Source organism: Aptenodytes patagonicus, chromosome 10 (genome assembly GCF_965638725.1).
Source record: "Aptenodytes patagonicus chromosome 10, bAptPat1.pri.cur, whole genome shotgun sequence".
Lineage (NCBI taxonomy): Eukaryota > Metazoa > Chordata > Aves > Sphenisciformes > Spheniscidae > Aptenodytes > Aptenodytes patagonicus.
This window is the reverse complement of record NC_134958.1, coordinates 18,038,180-18,055,594: the sequence shown is the minus strand read 5'-3', so window position 1 is coordinate 18,055,594 and position 17,415 is coordinate 18,038,180. Positions and strand designations below refer to the sequence as shown.

The 17,415-nt window shown below is 35.9% G+C and overlaps 1 protein-coding gene across 7 annotated transcripts in view; it reads left to right on the top strand.

Moving 5' to 3' along the window:
- Positions 1–17,415, top strand: part of APBA2 (amyloid beta precursor protein binding family A member 2) — a 110,632-nt gene that overhangs the window by 73,469 nt on the left and 19,748 nt on the right. For 6 of the 7 annotated variants that reach the window (XM_076348338.1, XM_076348334.1, XM_076348336.1 and 3 more), the window contains 5 exons: positions 3,166–3,246; positions 4,611–4,647; positions 10,517–10,662; positions 12,004–12,039; positions 13,686–13,772. In XM_076348338.1, the coding sequence (XP_076204453.1) occupies positions 3,166–3,246; positions 4,611–4,647; positions 10,517–10,662; positions 12,004–12,039; positions 13,686–13,772 (387 nt within the window). The remainder of the gene's footprint in view (positions 1–3,165; positions 3,247–4,610; positions 4,648–10,516; positions 10,663–12,003; positions 12,040–13,685; positions 13,773–17,415) is intronic. The other variant, XM_076348337.1, reaches the window with a different exon arrangement.

The following is a 17,415-nucleotide window of genomic DNA, read 5'->3' as shown; positions in this document are numbered from 1 at the left end:
TTAAAACAATAATCTAAATTGGAAACTCTGTAAGAAACATGAAGAAAGCAAGTATCGAGTATGATAATTTATTTGACATTGGTCAGATCACCTGGGAGTATGAACCAACTTCCAGCCCACACTGAATACCAGAATTTGTTTTCTAAAAATGATTCCATAAAGAAGCTCCAAAACAGTCCCTCATCCTTGGTCTAGAAACATCTCCTTCCATATGTACAAGACTACATCATTTGTAACTGTGTATGGGAGATACAGTCGTGCCTACTCTGCATAGTTCTCTCCTTTGACGCTGTAAGTCTTATGGAAAGAAAGGGAAGCCCTTCTCCTTGTACTTCTTTCTGTCCTTTCCTTCTGGGATACCATGTCACCAAACATTTTTTTTATCATGAAGATCTCAACCCTTACTTTGTAAAGGGTCATTGTAACAGCCCACATATTTGCAGGCAAATGTTGGGCACGAAAGTCTCAGATAGGCACAGCTCCCCTTACTGAAGGGACATAGGGTGTGCTACACTCCAAAGTTGAGAAGATCTCAAGAATGTGATACTACATGCAGCTTTGTTTGGAGGAAGTGCTCACAGTGACACCATCCCCTGCCCATCACAACACTTTTAAAGAACAAAGTGTTAATAGATCAGCCAGAGGTGGAACATATTGTGTGCACAGATGTGCATAAAAGAAATGGAAGAATTCTTTGTACCTGAGATTCTGCCTAATTAGACTGGGACTCCTAAACACATAGGCGAAACACCGGGGGAAAAAAAAATGGCCTTAATGTACAGACACCAAATAGTAAGTAAAAAACATTTCTTGTATTCCTTGTAGAGGTGAAGTGATTGATCCCAACTCGTCATGTATTCTGCACAGACTTCTCTTTGGAACCCAGCCAATGCACAATACCAACATGTATACTACATATGTGACATATATACTGTATATGTGACTAGGAAACAATGAAGAAGCAAAGCTTGTTTATATTCCTAAAATCCTGAAAATAGGAACTCCAGTAAATTACAGCTATGTGTAAATCAAAAACGAAATGTCATCCAAGTGTTTAGTCATATTTTATATTAAGACTATATGGAATTATATATGCAACTATTACCAAAGAGCATGATTGGTATTATGATCCCCAGGGCTGAATTGGTCCATCAACATGTAAGATTTGTGACGGAGATATGTTTCAATAATGTTTACGGCACCCAGGGTATGCTTACTAAACCAGTCAACCAATTCTTTCTTTATATGCAGGTACATTTTCAGTTCAGTCAAGTGTGTGGTAATCAGAACTGACAAAGCTTTAAAAGTATTAACATTCTGTTGTGCATACTGGAGTTAATAATTTGCTGTCCCTGTTTACAGTTTCATGTATCTTTATTGCGGCCATGTCATTTTCCCTGCTTAAAGTGTATTGATCTAATCCTACTATTTTAGGGAATAATGTATGAATATTATGCTTGTTTTATTAAAGCCCTCTAGATACTTGCTTACCTCATTAATATATTTCACTGCACATCAACACATATTGCTCCATATTAGCTTAGCCATGCAATATAATTAGATTTGTCTTGTCTCAAACAGAATAGCATTTATAAGCAGGGATATGGTAAGCTGCTTAGCTACTACAGCCATGTAGACAGGGCACTAGTCAGTGGGTCCCCAAGTCTTGGTGCTCTGTGTGTCTCTCAGTCCTTTCTTTCCTAAAATCCTGCTTACTACTAGGGTGAATTTTTGCTTTGTGTATGTTATCTTACCTGAGAATTAGCATTACTGAGCTAAGAGCTTTCATGTGCTTGCTTCATTAACATATTTTGTTCAGCTGACTAAATATTACTCATAGGGAATAATTTGTCTAGAGATGAACATGCATACTTTCTTTGATTACAGCTACATATTGCATTTGAAAGTCAAAAGACAAGGAGTTGTGTTCACATGTAACATTCAGGCTGACCCTTTGAAATAATACTGGCTCAGTGTTTTCCATTTGCACAATTGTTGATGCAAGTTCTTATTTGTGAAGCCTTACAATGACAGTGGCATTTAGGCACTCTTTTTTATACATAATGGGGAAACTGAGAAAAAAGGAAAGTGAAATATCCTAAACTATAAAAATTTGTTCCAGAAATCACCTTAGTTTTCCAGATTTCTAACACTGAAACTCTGAGTCATGAAAACTTCACTTTCTTGGTACGTATGGGACACGGGCGCTCCCTGTGCCGGGTGCTGGTGTTCTGTGACTTGTGTCAGGTCTGGAGAAGAAATTCTGCCCCTGAGAATATTGGAACTTAGAAGAAAAAGAGTGTTCTGTGGTTTAAAAGACTAAATATTTTCCTTGTGTAAGGTTTTATATTTTCCTTTTTACATTTATTCAGAAGCCTGAAGCTGTGCTGCCAGCATCCTGTAGATTTGCATGGCCCAAAAGGAGGGAGATACCATGAGGTATCTCCCATGAACAGAGAATCCTATATCGAGTGCTGGGATTCTGTTTTTCAGATCAGAGTTGGCTATTAGGACTATTTTGATTTTGTTCAGTACTGAGCATAAACACATTTAAAAATTATGACTTTGGTTTCTGAACAATCTGAACATGTCAGCATTTGGCTTAATTTCATGTGAAAAATTTGCATTGAAATAAAATAATTTAGTTTAAATTTAAGTCAGTAGTGTAACTGGTACTTTATGATAATTGAAATGTCTTATTATTTACATCAAAGTACATCTTTTATTATAATTAAGCAGCTCAACATTTTTATATGAATCTCATATTGCTAAATTACAATAGGAAATTCCAACTATTATATCGCATTATGATATTTCAATATCAGTAATGAATATTGATAAATATTCACATAAATATATATAAATACATATGTATTATATGCACATAAATAACTACATATAAATACATATAAATAACTACATATAAATAACTACACAGACCAGCTTCATGACCAATGACTGTCATAAAATAATGGAGAACATGTTAAATACAGTTTTATATGTTAATGTTTTATGAATTTTTATTAAAATTTTCTGAATGTAATTTAATCTGGTGAAAATTTTCTGACTATCTTTGCACCATGGACTTCCACTGAAATCTGTACTTTGTTTTGAAGCTTTTCAGAAGACAAAAGGATTTGAAATCCTTTTTCTTTTTTCTTACAGATGTGCAATGGTTTAGAGCAGCCAAGGAAGCAACAGCGTTCAGACCTCAATGGACCGGTTGACAATAATAATACACCTGAGGTAGGTACCTTGGGCCATTAGGCCATTCTGCTGCCTGTCTTCCTGTGGTCAGGCTTCCAGGAGGGAAAGCAAGCACCGAATTTTCAGCTTTTTCCCTCTTGCACACGTATACTTAGGCTGTTTCTTTTCCTGAACGGACAATAAATACCACATCTGCATAATCCAAAAAGTCTTTGAACTGTACCCATGAATCTGTTGCTGTCACATTCATTTTATGTAACTGTCCATGGCATGTACTCAAGCCTAAAATTTTCTGATGACGTACAGAATAGGGAGAACACTTCAGAAATTCTCTTTTTGGATTATTGGAGAGCAAAAGTAGCATCAAAAAGAAATCGGCGTCTGCTTTTTTTCTTTCTTCACCACCCCCCCGCCAAATGTCAGTCTTTGAAACCAAAGGACTGCTTAATTCCCACAGCAATAATTATCTTTAAATAACCCCTAATATCAAGCACATCATTCAGTGCTGAGGGCTGAAATGATTCACATCTTTTTGAGTGGCCTTTGTGGTAAGATGTGTCCTGGCTCAGTCAGCTGTGAAAAAGATGCAGTGATAGGCAGACCTGCTCTTGTCACTGAAGACTGGAGTAAAGAAGACGTCTAAGAATGCAGAATGAGTTTATGCTTGAGGCTAGACACAATGAAATGAAATTCATGGCCTTAAATGTAGAAGTCTGTTATCTCAAAAACATATAACATATTTAGTCTGTAGCCTGTTACATTAATGAAGAGGCGCATTTCTAAAGCCTTTTCCCATAATGGAGAAATCAGCCTCTTTCCTGGAAACAGGAATGCCTGAGGAGGCTGGCAAAAGACAAGCAAATGGAAGGACTATATCTGTTTATTGAGAATAGAGGCAGTAGCATAAAAAGAGCACTGTTGTGGCCCCTGCTGAGATTAAGTGTAATGCTACGTACTATGCAATCAGAGACAGTTCTTTTTATTCACTGACCCAGAATCGTGCTTTGTAAAATATTGTTAAATGTTCTTAATTTGGGATATCATTAATAGGCAGTGTGATCTAGTGGACAAACTACTGGACTGGGAATTGCTGGTTTGTATTGCTCATTTGACAGCTGACTTCCTAGGTCATTTTCATGTTGTTCCCCCCACTCTCCCTTATTTTTTTGTATGGTGGGATCTGCTTAAAATGCTTTGAGATTCTAGGTAAACAGCACTATGTAACAGTTAGGTTGGGTTAATTACTGTGATGTAATGTGTTTCACTGTGCTAAATAGTGGCTATGCAGAAGTTATACATAGAAATTTGATTTTTTATAAACAATGGTCAGCTGTTTAATATGAATTCACTTCAGTTTGTGAAAATAATTTTGTTACAATTATACCATTTTTATTTCTCAACAGACAAAGAAAGTGTCTTCATTTCCAAGTTTTGTTGATGGTAAGTTTTACATCATCCATAGTTAAAGTAGGATAAAATGGAAGCAAATGCTTTAATATATTTTAAAGATCACAGTTTTAAAAACCAGTCAAACCCAAGAGAATACACCTGAAAAGTTTGAGTATTGAAGTATTTAACATTTTAATTCCCCCCATGGCAATCGGAGCCTGGTGGTGATAAAAAGGAGGAGCAGATAGAGCTCTCGGAAGGATTAAGGTGAAGATGGAGATAGCTACAAATCTGGAAGGGTGTAAAAAAGGTGGTAACAGCAGGCCCCAGCAGGGTGGAGATATATGAAGGTATAAGAGCACCCTGTTCTTCATGGCCTTGTGCAGAGGAAGGAGTCATTTAACTGTTCAGAGCAGCCCTTGTGTCACTTTGATGTGATGCCCGTTATTGCACTCTGCAATCTCAGTTGTCGGCACAAACAGAAAGGTTCTCCTGATCTGACAAAAAATTGGTAATCCAATCCTCTGTTTAGGAGAACCATGCTTTCATGTGTTTCTTCAATCTCCTTTGCACTGCTATTACGTATTTTTTGTTTGGGGAAAAATAAGTCAATTTATTAACACAAGAAGGTGGACAGAGATAAAATGGGATTATACTGAAAAACATTATCATTCTCTGATTCACAGAAAGCTGAAGAACTTTGTATGGGGAAAATGCATACAGCTCTTCCTGCAAAGGAAATGTCTACACTGTAAAGTGAGAAAAGACAGTAGGAAACTTCTAAGAATCTGACCCCTTAGATCTGCCATGAACACAATTTTCCACACAATGGAAACCATAAATGAATGTTAAAAACTTGATTTCTAATGCCATTCCCAACTCAGAGAAAACTTACTGCAATTTAGAATAATATTAGAATGTTCAACACATTTTTCTTCTATTCCCTGATCTCATCAGCTTGACTAGCAACTTCTGTTTTTAGTCATTTCCTTGAAGAGCTAGAGCAAATGGAAAGTTCAAAGATTGCTCCTTTTACACAGATTGACATCTGAAGGAAATTATACATAACACTTGGCATGTACTGGCTAACAGGCCCTAAAGAGAGGTAAATTAAATGTATTCCCCAAAGGTGGCGGAGACAAGAAAGCAAGCTGATACTTTGTAATAAGCATCTACTGATTGTATAGTGGACAACTATAAAGGGAGGCCAGCATGAGTAGAGCTTTAAAACAGACTAGAAAATTCACCCCTCACAATGCTTGCAGATACAACTACACATTTTAATTTTATTGGGATAAAAAGGTTATGTCTTTTCTTATCAATCAGCTTGCTACTCTGTTGGAAAGGGGTCAGTATACTCTTTTAGATAGCATAATACTTTTTTTTTTAGTTCAATCATTTTGCTTTCTCTGAATTTTTTCTATAGTCACACAGTATGTGAGGATAAGCTATCTATTAGGCTTTTTCTATTGCAGGTATTATATGGCATTGTCTAATACAAATAAATATGTAGCTCACTAGGAGCTTATGATAGCGAACATGACTGCTCTCTGAATTCAAAGAAAAACACAGTTTTTATTATTAATTTATATGTAGAGTCCCAAAAGGAACAGGACCCTACTGCACATAAGAAAAGATTCTGCCAGCTAACACTCCCTGTTCTTCCCTGAGCTTTGACAGCAATACCAAAACCATATTCTGGTTATATTCATATTCAGCTATTCAGGCACTTAACTTTCAGCACAACTCCTTAACTACAGTAGCTATATCTATATCTCTATGAATACATAATATTTTTCATATGCAATGTGGACGTATAAACAAATTAGATTACAGGCACCAAAAAATATTGGAAATGTGTCCTTTTGCTATTATAATTGTTTCAGTAGTAGTACCGCTACATGCTTGTAGTGGTAATTAGTTCCATGTTCAGGGGTTCTGGCTTTTTTGCTATCTATATTTGTCCTATCACCATAAATCTCATTCCCTTCCACAGTCACAACCACAATGAAGTAAAGAAATCAGCCAAAATATGGAACTTGTAGATAGGCATTCTGCAAGGTGACATATGCTCTGTGTCCATTTACTCCTTATGCAAAATCTGCTGCAGTGCCACGCACCCTAAGGTCTCAGTGACTTCATGGAATATGATGGTTCTCACCAGGAAGTTGAAAGTGCTTTTGTGCTCTGAGCGTGGTCTCTAAATACTGTCTGAATCCTTGGTTTACACACGATTTTAGATAAATATAAGAATATATTCCTAACAGATTATTAAATTCAGTTATGCTAAATTATTGAATGAGTATTCTTTTTCTTATTTTATGAAAACAAAAGATAAATTAACTTAGAACTCTTTAGACCTATTCTACTTAGTCTAGAAATGTTTATACTTGTGGCATTAATAGATCAGCAGAAAACCAAGTAATCTCTAATTGCATTGATAAGATAGTGTAGAAATTTACAGTTAGATTTTTCAAAAACAGTTATCTAATATTTAAGCACGGATACTCAATATAAAATTCCAATCTTTGTTCACACCAAATTTATCTTCAAGTTTCAAATCTATTTCTTTCTTTCCTTCCTCATCAGTAAGCCTTACACATGCTTACAGTCAAGGGCATGCTTAAGTGCTCTGATGAGCTGGGACCTCAGCCAAGTCTGCATTTTTATATTATTTAAAGCAGTCAGAGATAAGGGAAGAAAACACTCAGGTAACCCAATTTGACCCTGGCAATTTTCAATACCATTCCATCCTTCCAACAGATGTCTTATTTTACCTGACAATCGCTTACATTGCCTTCATGATGGGAAATGTATGTTGGAAATGTTTTCTGCCCAACATGCCTTTTTTGGGGGGGCTGGGGTGTCTGTATTAGCTATTGCTATAAGCATTTTATACATGCTGTTGTTTTATACATGATGTTGCAGAATTTGTTGCTAGTATAATGATTCTGCAAAAAATCACTTTCTAATGCTATGAAGAGGTGATGAAACCATATCCAACCAAAAAACCCCCAGTCTTTAAAGAATCCAACTAAATAAAACTAGGATAATAAAATGGCTTAAAATTCTAGGTTATTTCCATGTTCAAGAAGTTTTTCAGACAAATTAGTTAAAAACACCATTGCTGTCACCAAACAGCCAAGACATGAGAAGAATTTGTTGTTTCCTTTGTAACACATTAATTTCACAGACCCCTAAGATATGGTGGGGTTTACTGTTTCATGCTCGGAGATGCTAGCAGTGTATACATAAAAATAGATCTCTAAACATGTCTTTGGAAGGAAAGTGCCTTTGACGTAGCCTATCAGTGACTTGGAAATCAAGTATATAACCAGTCCCAATATAACCAGAAGTGGGCCAAATTCTGCATTCTTGAAAGTAATTGAGGAGAAAACAAGCTTTCCTGAGTTCAGCCAGAGCTTTTGGGATGGAAAGGAAGTAGATTAAAGGACTGATATGTTTTAAATAACCAGCACAACTTTTTTTGTTGACAAATCCCGCAAACTCTTAGAATTTTGGTCTTTGCTTGATGTAGTAATGACTGTATTAGAATTTGTACCAAGAATTGCAATTTTACTTGTGTTCAGACAGACAAAATATTTTGAGAAAACTAATCTAAATTAACTACTAAAGGAGGTTAGTTAAACTGATTTAAATATTATGTGGGTAAGCATATTTCAGAGTTTAAGCAACCTTGATTCAATTTAGCCTGATTTACTTAGCCTGAAGTGAATGAAGGAAAACAAAATTAAAGACACTTTAATTTTGAATGAGCGTGTTGATGCAGGTATCTAATGAAGTTTTGCTAACTTAACATTACATTCACATCTTTAATTAATTTCCCTCTTTGCTACCCTTGAAACAAGATGTCAATATGATCCAACATTAATATTTTATTGCATGCTGAAAGAAGTAGATGTATGAGACTAAATTTTAGGCCTGAATAGACGTATGAATAACATCATCAGAAGAGGTACCATATAAAATACATCATCTATCTGCTGAAAAATGTAATGGTGCAAAGATGTAAGCAAAGAGGAACAGAGATACAGTAAATGGTGTTAGGAGTTAATGAGTAAAATGAGTTATAATGAAGATCCAAACCATTACTGGATTTGTACGGATGTGATCTAAAGCAAAATGTGTCCTCCTGTGGTATATAATTATCCTTTCGAAGCTTGAAACTACGGTGTTTGCTAGCAAAACAAATAGCTCCATTTTGTGTGACCATTGTTAGTTAATATCAGGTCTCTGAAGAGTGCAGGACTGGTATAAATATTTATGTGTTTATATACTTTGATTACTGAATTACAAAGACTGTGGTTTTTTTGCTGGGGGTTGACATTTCCTGCAGGTGAATGTGAGGTCTGCATGGAAGTATAGGTGTCAGCAGCATTGCTTGAAGAAGAAAGTCACTTCTTTTAATCAAGTTTATTTTCTGTTGGAAGACTTTTTCTAAATTAGAACGGGAAAACAAGGAATAGGAATACCCACTAAAAGATATATGTGCAAACCACTATTTCATCAACGTTCATGCCGTATATTTTTCTTTCTCCACATATTAATCTTCCACATTCAATTGATTATAAATAAATTGAACTAATGCACTGTACAAGAAAACTTTTTTTTAAATTAGCATCTCCCTTCAGTGTCATTTTTCTCCTCACACATGAGATTGATGTACTTAAAAAAAATGTGTTAGCAGCTTGGCAAGTTGATACAGCTCAAAGCAAATTTCTTTTATAAAACTGTTGAGGAACAGAAGATATTCACTGTCGAGAGATTTCAGCCAAACTCTGGAATGACTGTTCTTTACTGTTGATCTAATCAAGCTAGATGTAAAGCTTAACAACTGAATAAAGAGGATGATGAGCATAGTCCCAGTATGATATAAATACTATCCTTTATTCTGTTCTCCCTGCCCGCTCTTTTTCATCCTTGGAAAGAAACAACTTGCAAAATACAAGTTAACACTAGAATCTCACCAAAATCACTATGTAATTAATACTAAGTGTATGCAAAGGCATTTTGTTGAATGAAGGCTAAAATTTAAAAAATACCAAGATGTTTTCAAGTTCCACTATTTTTCTCTCTTTTTTAACATGAAATTTTTCATACACTTTCCATGTGCTCCTTTTCCATAACTGCCTTCTGTGACTTCCCTGCTTTCAGAGGAAAAGGCTGTATGACCTGTTGTGCAGATGCCATTGATGAGACTGTGAACATTTTATTGAACTCCCATACTGAAGCATGTTTCTCCAGCTCTCAGTTTATACAATCTGTACCAGCCTGGGAACTGTATTTCTATCAGACTCTGAATTCAGGCCTCACACATGACTAAACTGCATCAAGATGCCTACTTTTCTTGTTTCCTAAACTTTCTTAACTGTTAAGTTTCATGGTGGACTTTGCTGAAGCAAAGTATACCTTTGTGCCCATTGTTCATCAGTATTTTTGCCAGAGCTAATGTTTGGGGACCGTGTACTTCTACAACCATTTCAAAAAAATGTGGAAACATAAATCTGCATGCAAGCAGAAGTTTAGGTCATGCACTGTAACAGTCATACATATGAACAGTAAGAAAGTTATGATAAAGGAATCTATCAGCATTTCTGAAACTTGCAAATAATTCCAATGTATTTATCAGTGTGGCACAGCAAAAATTTACCAGTGATTTTCCTCTAGAATTCCACAATCAAACCATTATGCAATGTTTTAAATACGGTATGTTCGGTTAATGTGGTGTTTTGGGAAATAATTACAGGGAAAAACATCATTTATTTTGCACTGGATTTCCTCACCTGTTTCATATTAGAAAAGGTATTAAAAAGGTTGTTCAAGCCTCAATATCCTTTATTCAATTTCTCATCTCTCTACCCTCTTTTGAAAGGCAGTAACTATAAATGTCTCATGTCAGTTCCAGGACCTTGTGAACCTGAAGACCTCATTGATGGAATCATCTTTGCAGCCAATTACCTGGGCTCTACACAGCTGCTCTCTGAGCGCAACCCTTCCAAAAACATAAGAATGATGCAGGCCCAAGAGGCAGTGAGCCGTGTTAAGGTAGGGGATTTTTATGGTTTGTAGAATACTCTCTGATCCTTTGACAGTTCATCTGTAAACAGTACAGGATCTGCAGCTTCAAACCTATTCTGAAGTGCACTTACGTGAGTATAGATCTAATACTGTAAATACCACTAGTTTCCAGTGCTTATTATGAAAATACGTACAGCATCTCTGAGGAACAAAATATAAATTATTCCAGAATCTATTCAAAATCGTTTGGAAGCTGTATGAAGAATTCAAGTGTTAAAGACAAATTGCAGATTGCAATTAGGAAATATTCTAATGGCAAAGCACAGGATATTTGTTTGACTGTGGTTTTCCTCTTACATCATTAATTCCTTTAACTTACTACAAATTGTGAAGATTACTCTCAATATATTGAATTATTACTTTTTTAGGACAAGAAGATTCATTACTATTGTGTTTGGATTTGGTGTTATTTACAGTGAACAATTTCTGTGTAAATAACAGCATAGACTGCTTCATATAGCTGTGTAAAAAAATGCTTTTTTTGGTTAATAATCAAGTAGGAGATTTTTACAAATTTTTGTGGATCTGCTGTAAATACCTCATCTAAGTAAATGCATGGTTAGAAAGCGGTAGATTTAAATGCTAATAGAAAAATTATGTGCTTAGTCAATATAATATTTAATTGGTAAAAACTGCATGTTTTTGAAGGAAACAGTTCGGGAAAATCATTTACTTAGCAAGAGACTGTCATGATTGATGATTGATTTGGCATTTAGAAACAGATGGAAGGCAAGAAAGGTCCAGTTCTTTAAACTTTCCAAACCTTTGAATTTCTATTTAGCATATTGTGATGTCTCAAGCAGTAAGTAATTGTTATTGCAATTAACTCCCTAAAAATTGTTTTGTGTATTAATAGCAATCCTAATCTCTCAGGGATACTTGACTACTTTAGATAGTCATGGAAGAGAGCTTGAGTTACATTTTGTTCAACAATTACATGTAGACATATGATTAATATTGGTAGAAAACCTTGAGTTTAAAATAGTGCATGTACTGTCATTTTAGACTGCTGTATATTTAGCAGGATAAATGTTACGAGCAGCTGTTAACAGACAACACTCTTTGGAACCATTTTTTTTTGTAATCAATCGACAACATGCATAATGCCATTAAATCCAATTATGCTTGAGAACTGCATAAGATAATACACAAATCTTTCTCTCTTGCATATCCTTCTCCCACTGCCCCCAAATTTTTAATTTTTAACAGTCTGGATTCATAGTCAAAAGCTTTCCCTGACTTCCCACACTGTCTTTTCTCTTTTTGTGTGTACATCTGTCTGCATTCTTTTTTTATGCTACTCCTCAGAGGATGCAAAAGGCGGCTAAAATCAAGAAAAAAGCGGTGTGTAAACGGTTTTTCTTGAATGTGAATGTTTACTTACATTTTTGTTGTACTTGTTCTCCATGGAGTGTTGTGTCTTTCATTATGGGTCCTCATAAAGTTGTCATTTTGGTTTCTTCTTTGTTAAGTAGTAGAACACTAGATGGAATAAAATGAACTCATTTTCCTCATTGTTCATTTGCTGGAGTGCCTGTCTGCTGCTCTTCTTCTGCTGAATGCCTGTGATTTGTTTAGTCCAGATATAAAGCCAATGTTATCCAGGAGATTTTTTTTTAATGTAATGCTTATTTTTATTTTACTAACCAAAGCAGTAAGATGTATTTCATGTGCCTGTGACTTACTGTATATTTATTAAATTATTGTCAATATTTTAAAACAAATAAAATAAATTTACCAGGTAGTACCTGGAACAATTCATACAGGAGACATTTCACTCAGTTAAAAACTATACTTCAGTTAACCCAATACAATTGACGAAAATATCACTAAAATTAATCTTGCTCTTTTTGATGGTCTTGGATGAAAGCAAGACAAGTAATCTGTGCGAAAGTATGTGCTTGCTTTGTATTTTGCTGGATGAGACTTAATTCAAGTAAAATTAATCTGAATGAATTATAGGCATAGCTAAGCCTTTATAACTACAGAAAAGAGCAGCAAATACATCATTCTTCCTTGCACTGTTTCATCAAAGAACCAGTCTCTGACCTGGAGACTGATGCCTGCCTTTAGCACAGGGTGATACAGTCTGTGGCCATTTTATTCTGAGGCTGCTAACATGGGTGCTGCTAAATACCAGTTGCAATAGTGCACTGTGGACAAGTAGCCTGGAGAAATAAATAGGTTCCTGCTGGAACTCAAGAGTATTACGTAAGCTCTTGGATGACTTGGATCACTTAAGCTTCAGTGACAGGCAGCAGCTGCTTTGCCACTTTCTCTCCTGTTTTCTCACATGGGCGGAGCCAGGACTCACACTTAGGAAACCATGTGGCTTTACACTGTAATCCCTCTTGCTCTGTGACCATGTTTTCTAGTGGGATATGGAACCGTTTCCCTAGTGAGCAGCGCTCAGAAGTTGAGGTCTAAAAGTCAGCCGATGGCTCTCTGTGATATGAGAGAAATATTAGTTGAGCGCTTGGTTCTTTATTTTCTAGAAAGAAACTAAACTAAAAATCTAAAAAACCCCTAAAACCCACCACAGTACTGAGCGCTAGCTTGCACTTCTTTTGGTGAGCTCACTGAAGATGGCAAGACCTAAGCAGCTGATGGGGAGTAAGTCACTTTGTCAGTTCTCCTACTTTCTCAATTCCGGCACCTCAAGTACTGAAGTGCATCAATGAGACAGTGGGGAAGAAACAGCCATACTCTTTCTCCTGTTCTGGCTATAAATAGAGAATTTTAGTACTTGAGCTGTCAGTCCCACGGGCTCCAAAAAGTCACTCTTACCCACAAAATCAGAGTATGCTTCACTCTTTCTATGCAATAAATGTGTTCTTTGCATGTATTTAGAGAAACCTTTGAATAGCCGTCTTTGTAGTGGTTTAACAGTGTGATTGCCTCACATCACATTATGCTTAAAGCTATCAGTGAATTTGTCATTCTAAAGAGGAAATTAAAATTCCCCTTGTAACAAAGCATCTGTCTTTTAGACTTCAGAGGGAGATTCCCAGGCCTTGACTGAAGTGGATCTGTTCATCTCCACACAGAGAATCAAAGTTTTAAATGCAGACACACAGGTAAGTTATGATTAAAACTCTTCAAGAATAATGTTGAGTTAGACTGTGCTCTTATACTATTAGTAGGAAACTTTACTAAATTTGGATAAATTCACTGTTGTGAAAATATTCAGAAAGAGCAGTGTTAGATGTGCTACTGTTGTAACACTTGCCATTTGCAAATACAGTAATACTGACACCAGTTTTGCTTATTTGATGTATTGGAAAATGTCTGCATGTTACTGAGATCTATAATTCAATTTAGGAAAAGATTCAGAAGTCTTTCAGAATGCATGTACCCTGTTTCTCTGAAACAGTTTCAGTACCCAAATTTACAGTCTAACAGGGAAGTCATTTGCTGCTTTGACTAAGCTATTCGTATCTTGCTATTTTTAACGTTTAACCTTCAATTTTTCCATATATCACATCTCAGCTACCATCCTCTTTGCCTAAGGTAAATTATTAATTATTTATATTAAAGAAGCACCTGGAGACCACAGCAATAATCAGCCTCATCTTCTAGGAATACATATATATATTCTATAAGAGGCGATCTTCATAAGGAGCTTTTTTTTTTAAGGAATTTACAATTAAATACATACAATTTATACATTGATCCCAATATTTAGTACAGTAATCTCACAAGATCTCTTAGACTTTGATCATACTTACAGAAAGCGTTTAAATTTTCATTCTTATGAGAGGTTTTGAAAAGGGAAATTTTAGTGACTTTTTTTCTTTAGTTTTCACTAAAAAACTCCACTGTATGCAGCTAACAGCAGTTGAAAAATGGTAAGACCTCAAGTTATAATAAAGAACAAACCATTTAGAAAGTGCTTAGTTAAGCTAGATATAGCCAAACTAGAAAATTCATCTTGTAGTATTTGGAAAAATGGTTGGAGCGACCTTATGCTATCCTTTCAGTGATAGTCTTCCAGAACTTATTAAGGTAATATTTAGTCTTTTTTTTTTAGTAGCAGAACAGACCAAGGATTATAGGTAAGTTTAACTGTCAGAAAGATATCAAAACAAACAAACCCTTTGTAGGCAGTTTGTGAGTAGAGATGAGCAAAAGTCAGCACAGATTTATCAAAAGTAAATCACGTCAAATCAATTGTTTTCTTTTGTGACGGGGAATATATTTGTGCATGGCACAGAAGCAGCACACATCACCTATTGACTTAAATAAGGCTTTTAGCTCATATAATATTTTCTAGATTATATGATCTAGATGAAAGAGATACAAGCAGGCTAAAAAAATTTGAGTGTACTTATTTCTGATATATTGCCATATAGATGGCAATATAAAGAGAGAGGGAGACTCACAAACATGTTTCTTTGATGTAGTACTGTTCAGTATTTTCATAAACAACTTGGAAGATGGAAAGAGAAAATGGTTATTGAACTTGTATCTTGGTGTATAAGATCGGAGTTCAGAAATATCATGGCTAACTGAAGAAGTGAGCTGAAACTATAGGAGGTATTTCAATAAAGACAAATGTAGCACTCTACATTTAGGATTTTGTTTTGTTTTCAATTAGTATATATTTTGTTTTTCTAACAATGCAAACCATGAGGCACCTACTTCTTCCTGAAATTTGAGAGCGCGTTACTATCTTTTAATGTGAGGGTAATGATCGTATCTCCAGGAAGTGGATTATTTTTCTTTTAACATACGCAAATGTCCTTAATGTGTCACTAGAACTCCCAAGAGATGGAGCCAGATGAGGAGTAGAATATTCCATCTAACACAGGCAGCAGTATTTACAATCTGCCATCCATAAATCGTCCTGATACTGCATTTCATCCATGATAACCAATACCACTATTTGTTATGGCTCAGCCTTTTGTTGACCTCATGATAAACGTGCATCATCCAGAGAGTATATTGCCAAAGCTTATGACTACTTTTTGCATTAGCAGAAAATAAAATGCTAGTAATTATCAGTGTAAAGATGACTACAGACAGTTATTGATAAATGAACAGCTACAGTTTATAGTTGGAATGTATGGCAGTAAATAGTAAGTTCTCTTTGTTGAGTAAGGATTAGTCTTGGTGGAAGTCACTCTTTCCCTTCTTTAAATAGTTCAGCATTTCAGCTGAACACCAACCCTTTTAAAAATAAAAAAGGAAAGTCCTTTGAGGCAGACCATAAACACTTTGTCAAAGTAACTGTTATCTTATTCTCCTGATTCCCCTGAGATTTCTAGTGATATATAATGCAATGCACCATGAGGAATGGTGTCTAGTATGAGCTGTTCAACTAGATGGAAATAGCAATATTGGAAATTATTATAATTACAAGCTGTCTGGCATTTGCCCTGGGTTTTTTGCCTTTTTTTTTTTTTTTTTTTTTAACATTGGGTCTTTCAGAGAGCTGTAAGAGACTTATTCCCATGACTTTTTAGCATTGCTGTTGGCATGCTTTTGCATTTTTGGCTTGATAATATTTTTCAGTGCTAGTGAAGTTTCCTGACTGGTGTAATTACCATAGGTCTATTTCAGCTGGTGTGGCAGCTGGCAGAGACAATCTGTTCTTTCATGGCTTTATCAATTATATAAAACCTATTTCTGCAGTATGCCATCCATGTTTTAATCCATCTGTAGTGTTGTATAGCTCACATGAGGTAGCAGCTGATTTAAAACGTAAAATTCTCAGTTAAAAAATGACATGCAGCAGGGTTCAAAATGCTGAACAGCACCAGTAAGGTGTATTGCCACATTGGAACAGAGCCAGCTCTGGTGATTCTGTAGCCCTCAGCAACACTCGGAAATGGCACCCCTGCCACTTTTTAGTTGCTTATGCATTTAGTTACTGAATACATTCAGCCCAAGTTGACCACCTGTTTAGTATGTGTAGTAAAAGCAACCTTAGGTTTAGCCACATGCCTGCTTCATATGAGAGCAATTCTTCCCTGACTGCCGCAGCTTTACGAGCTTTGCAGGCAGTGCACGAACAGCCTCTCCCATCTTCTTGCTCATTCAGTGAAGAGAAGCTGGGAGTGAAGCAACTGGGAAAACTAGCAGAGAAAAAGATAGATACAGAGGTCACAAATGTGTATGTGCAGAGCCTCTGGTAGGTGATTGGTTCCATAAAATCTTCTGACTCGTTAGGCTGTGTAATTCACACTCCCACAGGACTACATCACTTGAAAGCTTGGAAAACGCTTAGGTTTTCCTCCTTCAGGTGTTTTTTGGGTTTCAAGAGGGACAACAAATGGGATTCTAAAAGAGTTCCTTAGAAAGGAAGGGAGATTCTGAGAAAGGGGAATCTGGACAGGAGAAGATAGAACAGGGGTCTTGAAAAAGGCCAAGAGAGAGGCTGAATTTCTAAGGACAAATATAAGGATAACAAGGATGGAATGGATGGGACTAGAAAAGGGATGAGGGAAAGAATAGAGAAGCAGATGGGCAGAGATGGAGGGATTCATGGGAAAGTAACAAACGAGGAGAGAAGGTGAAAATGAGATAATGGTAATAGAAAATAGAGTGGAATGGAACATGGAGTGAGAAAAGAAAAAGTCAAGTCACGAGTAAGTCAAAAGTAAAGACGTGTTTACAGTCACTATATATTATTTGCCTTGCTCCTAATTGTAATTGCATTAGACAGGAAAAAGGTGGGAGGGAGTGGGGGAATGACTGCTTTCAACCCTACAACAGGAA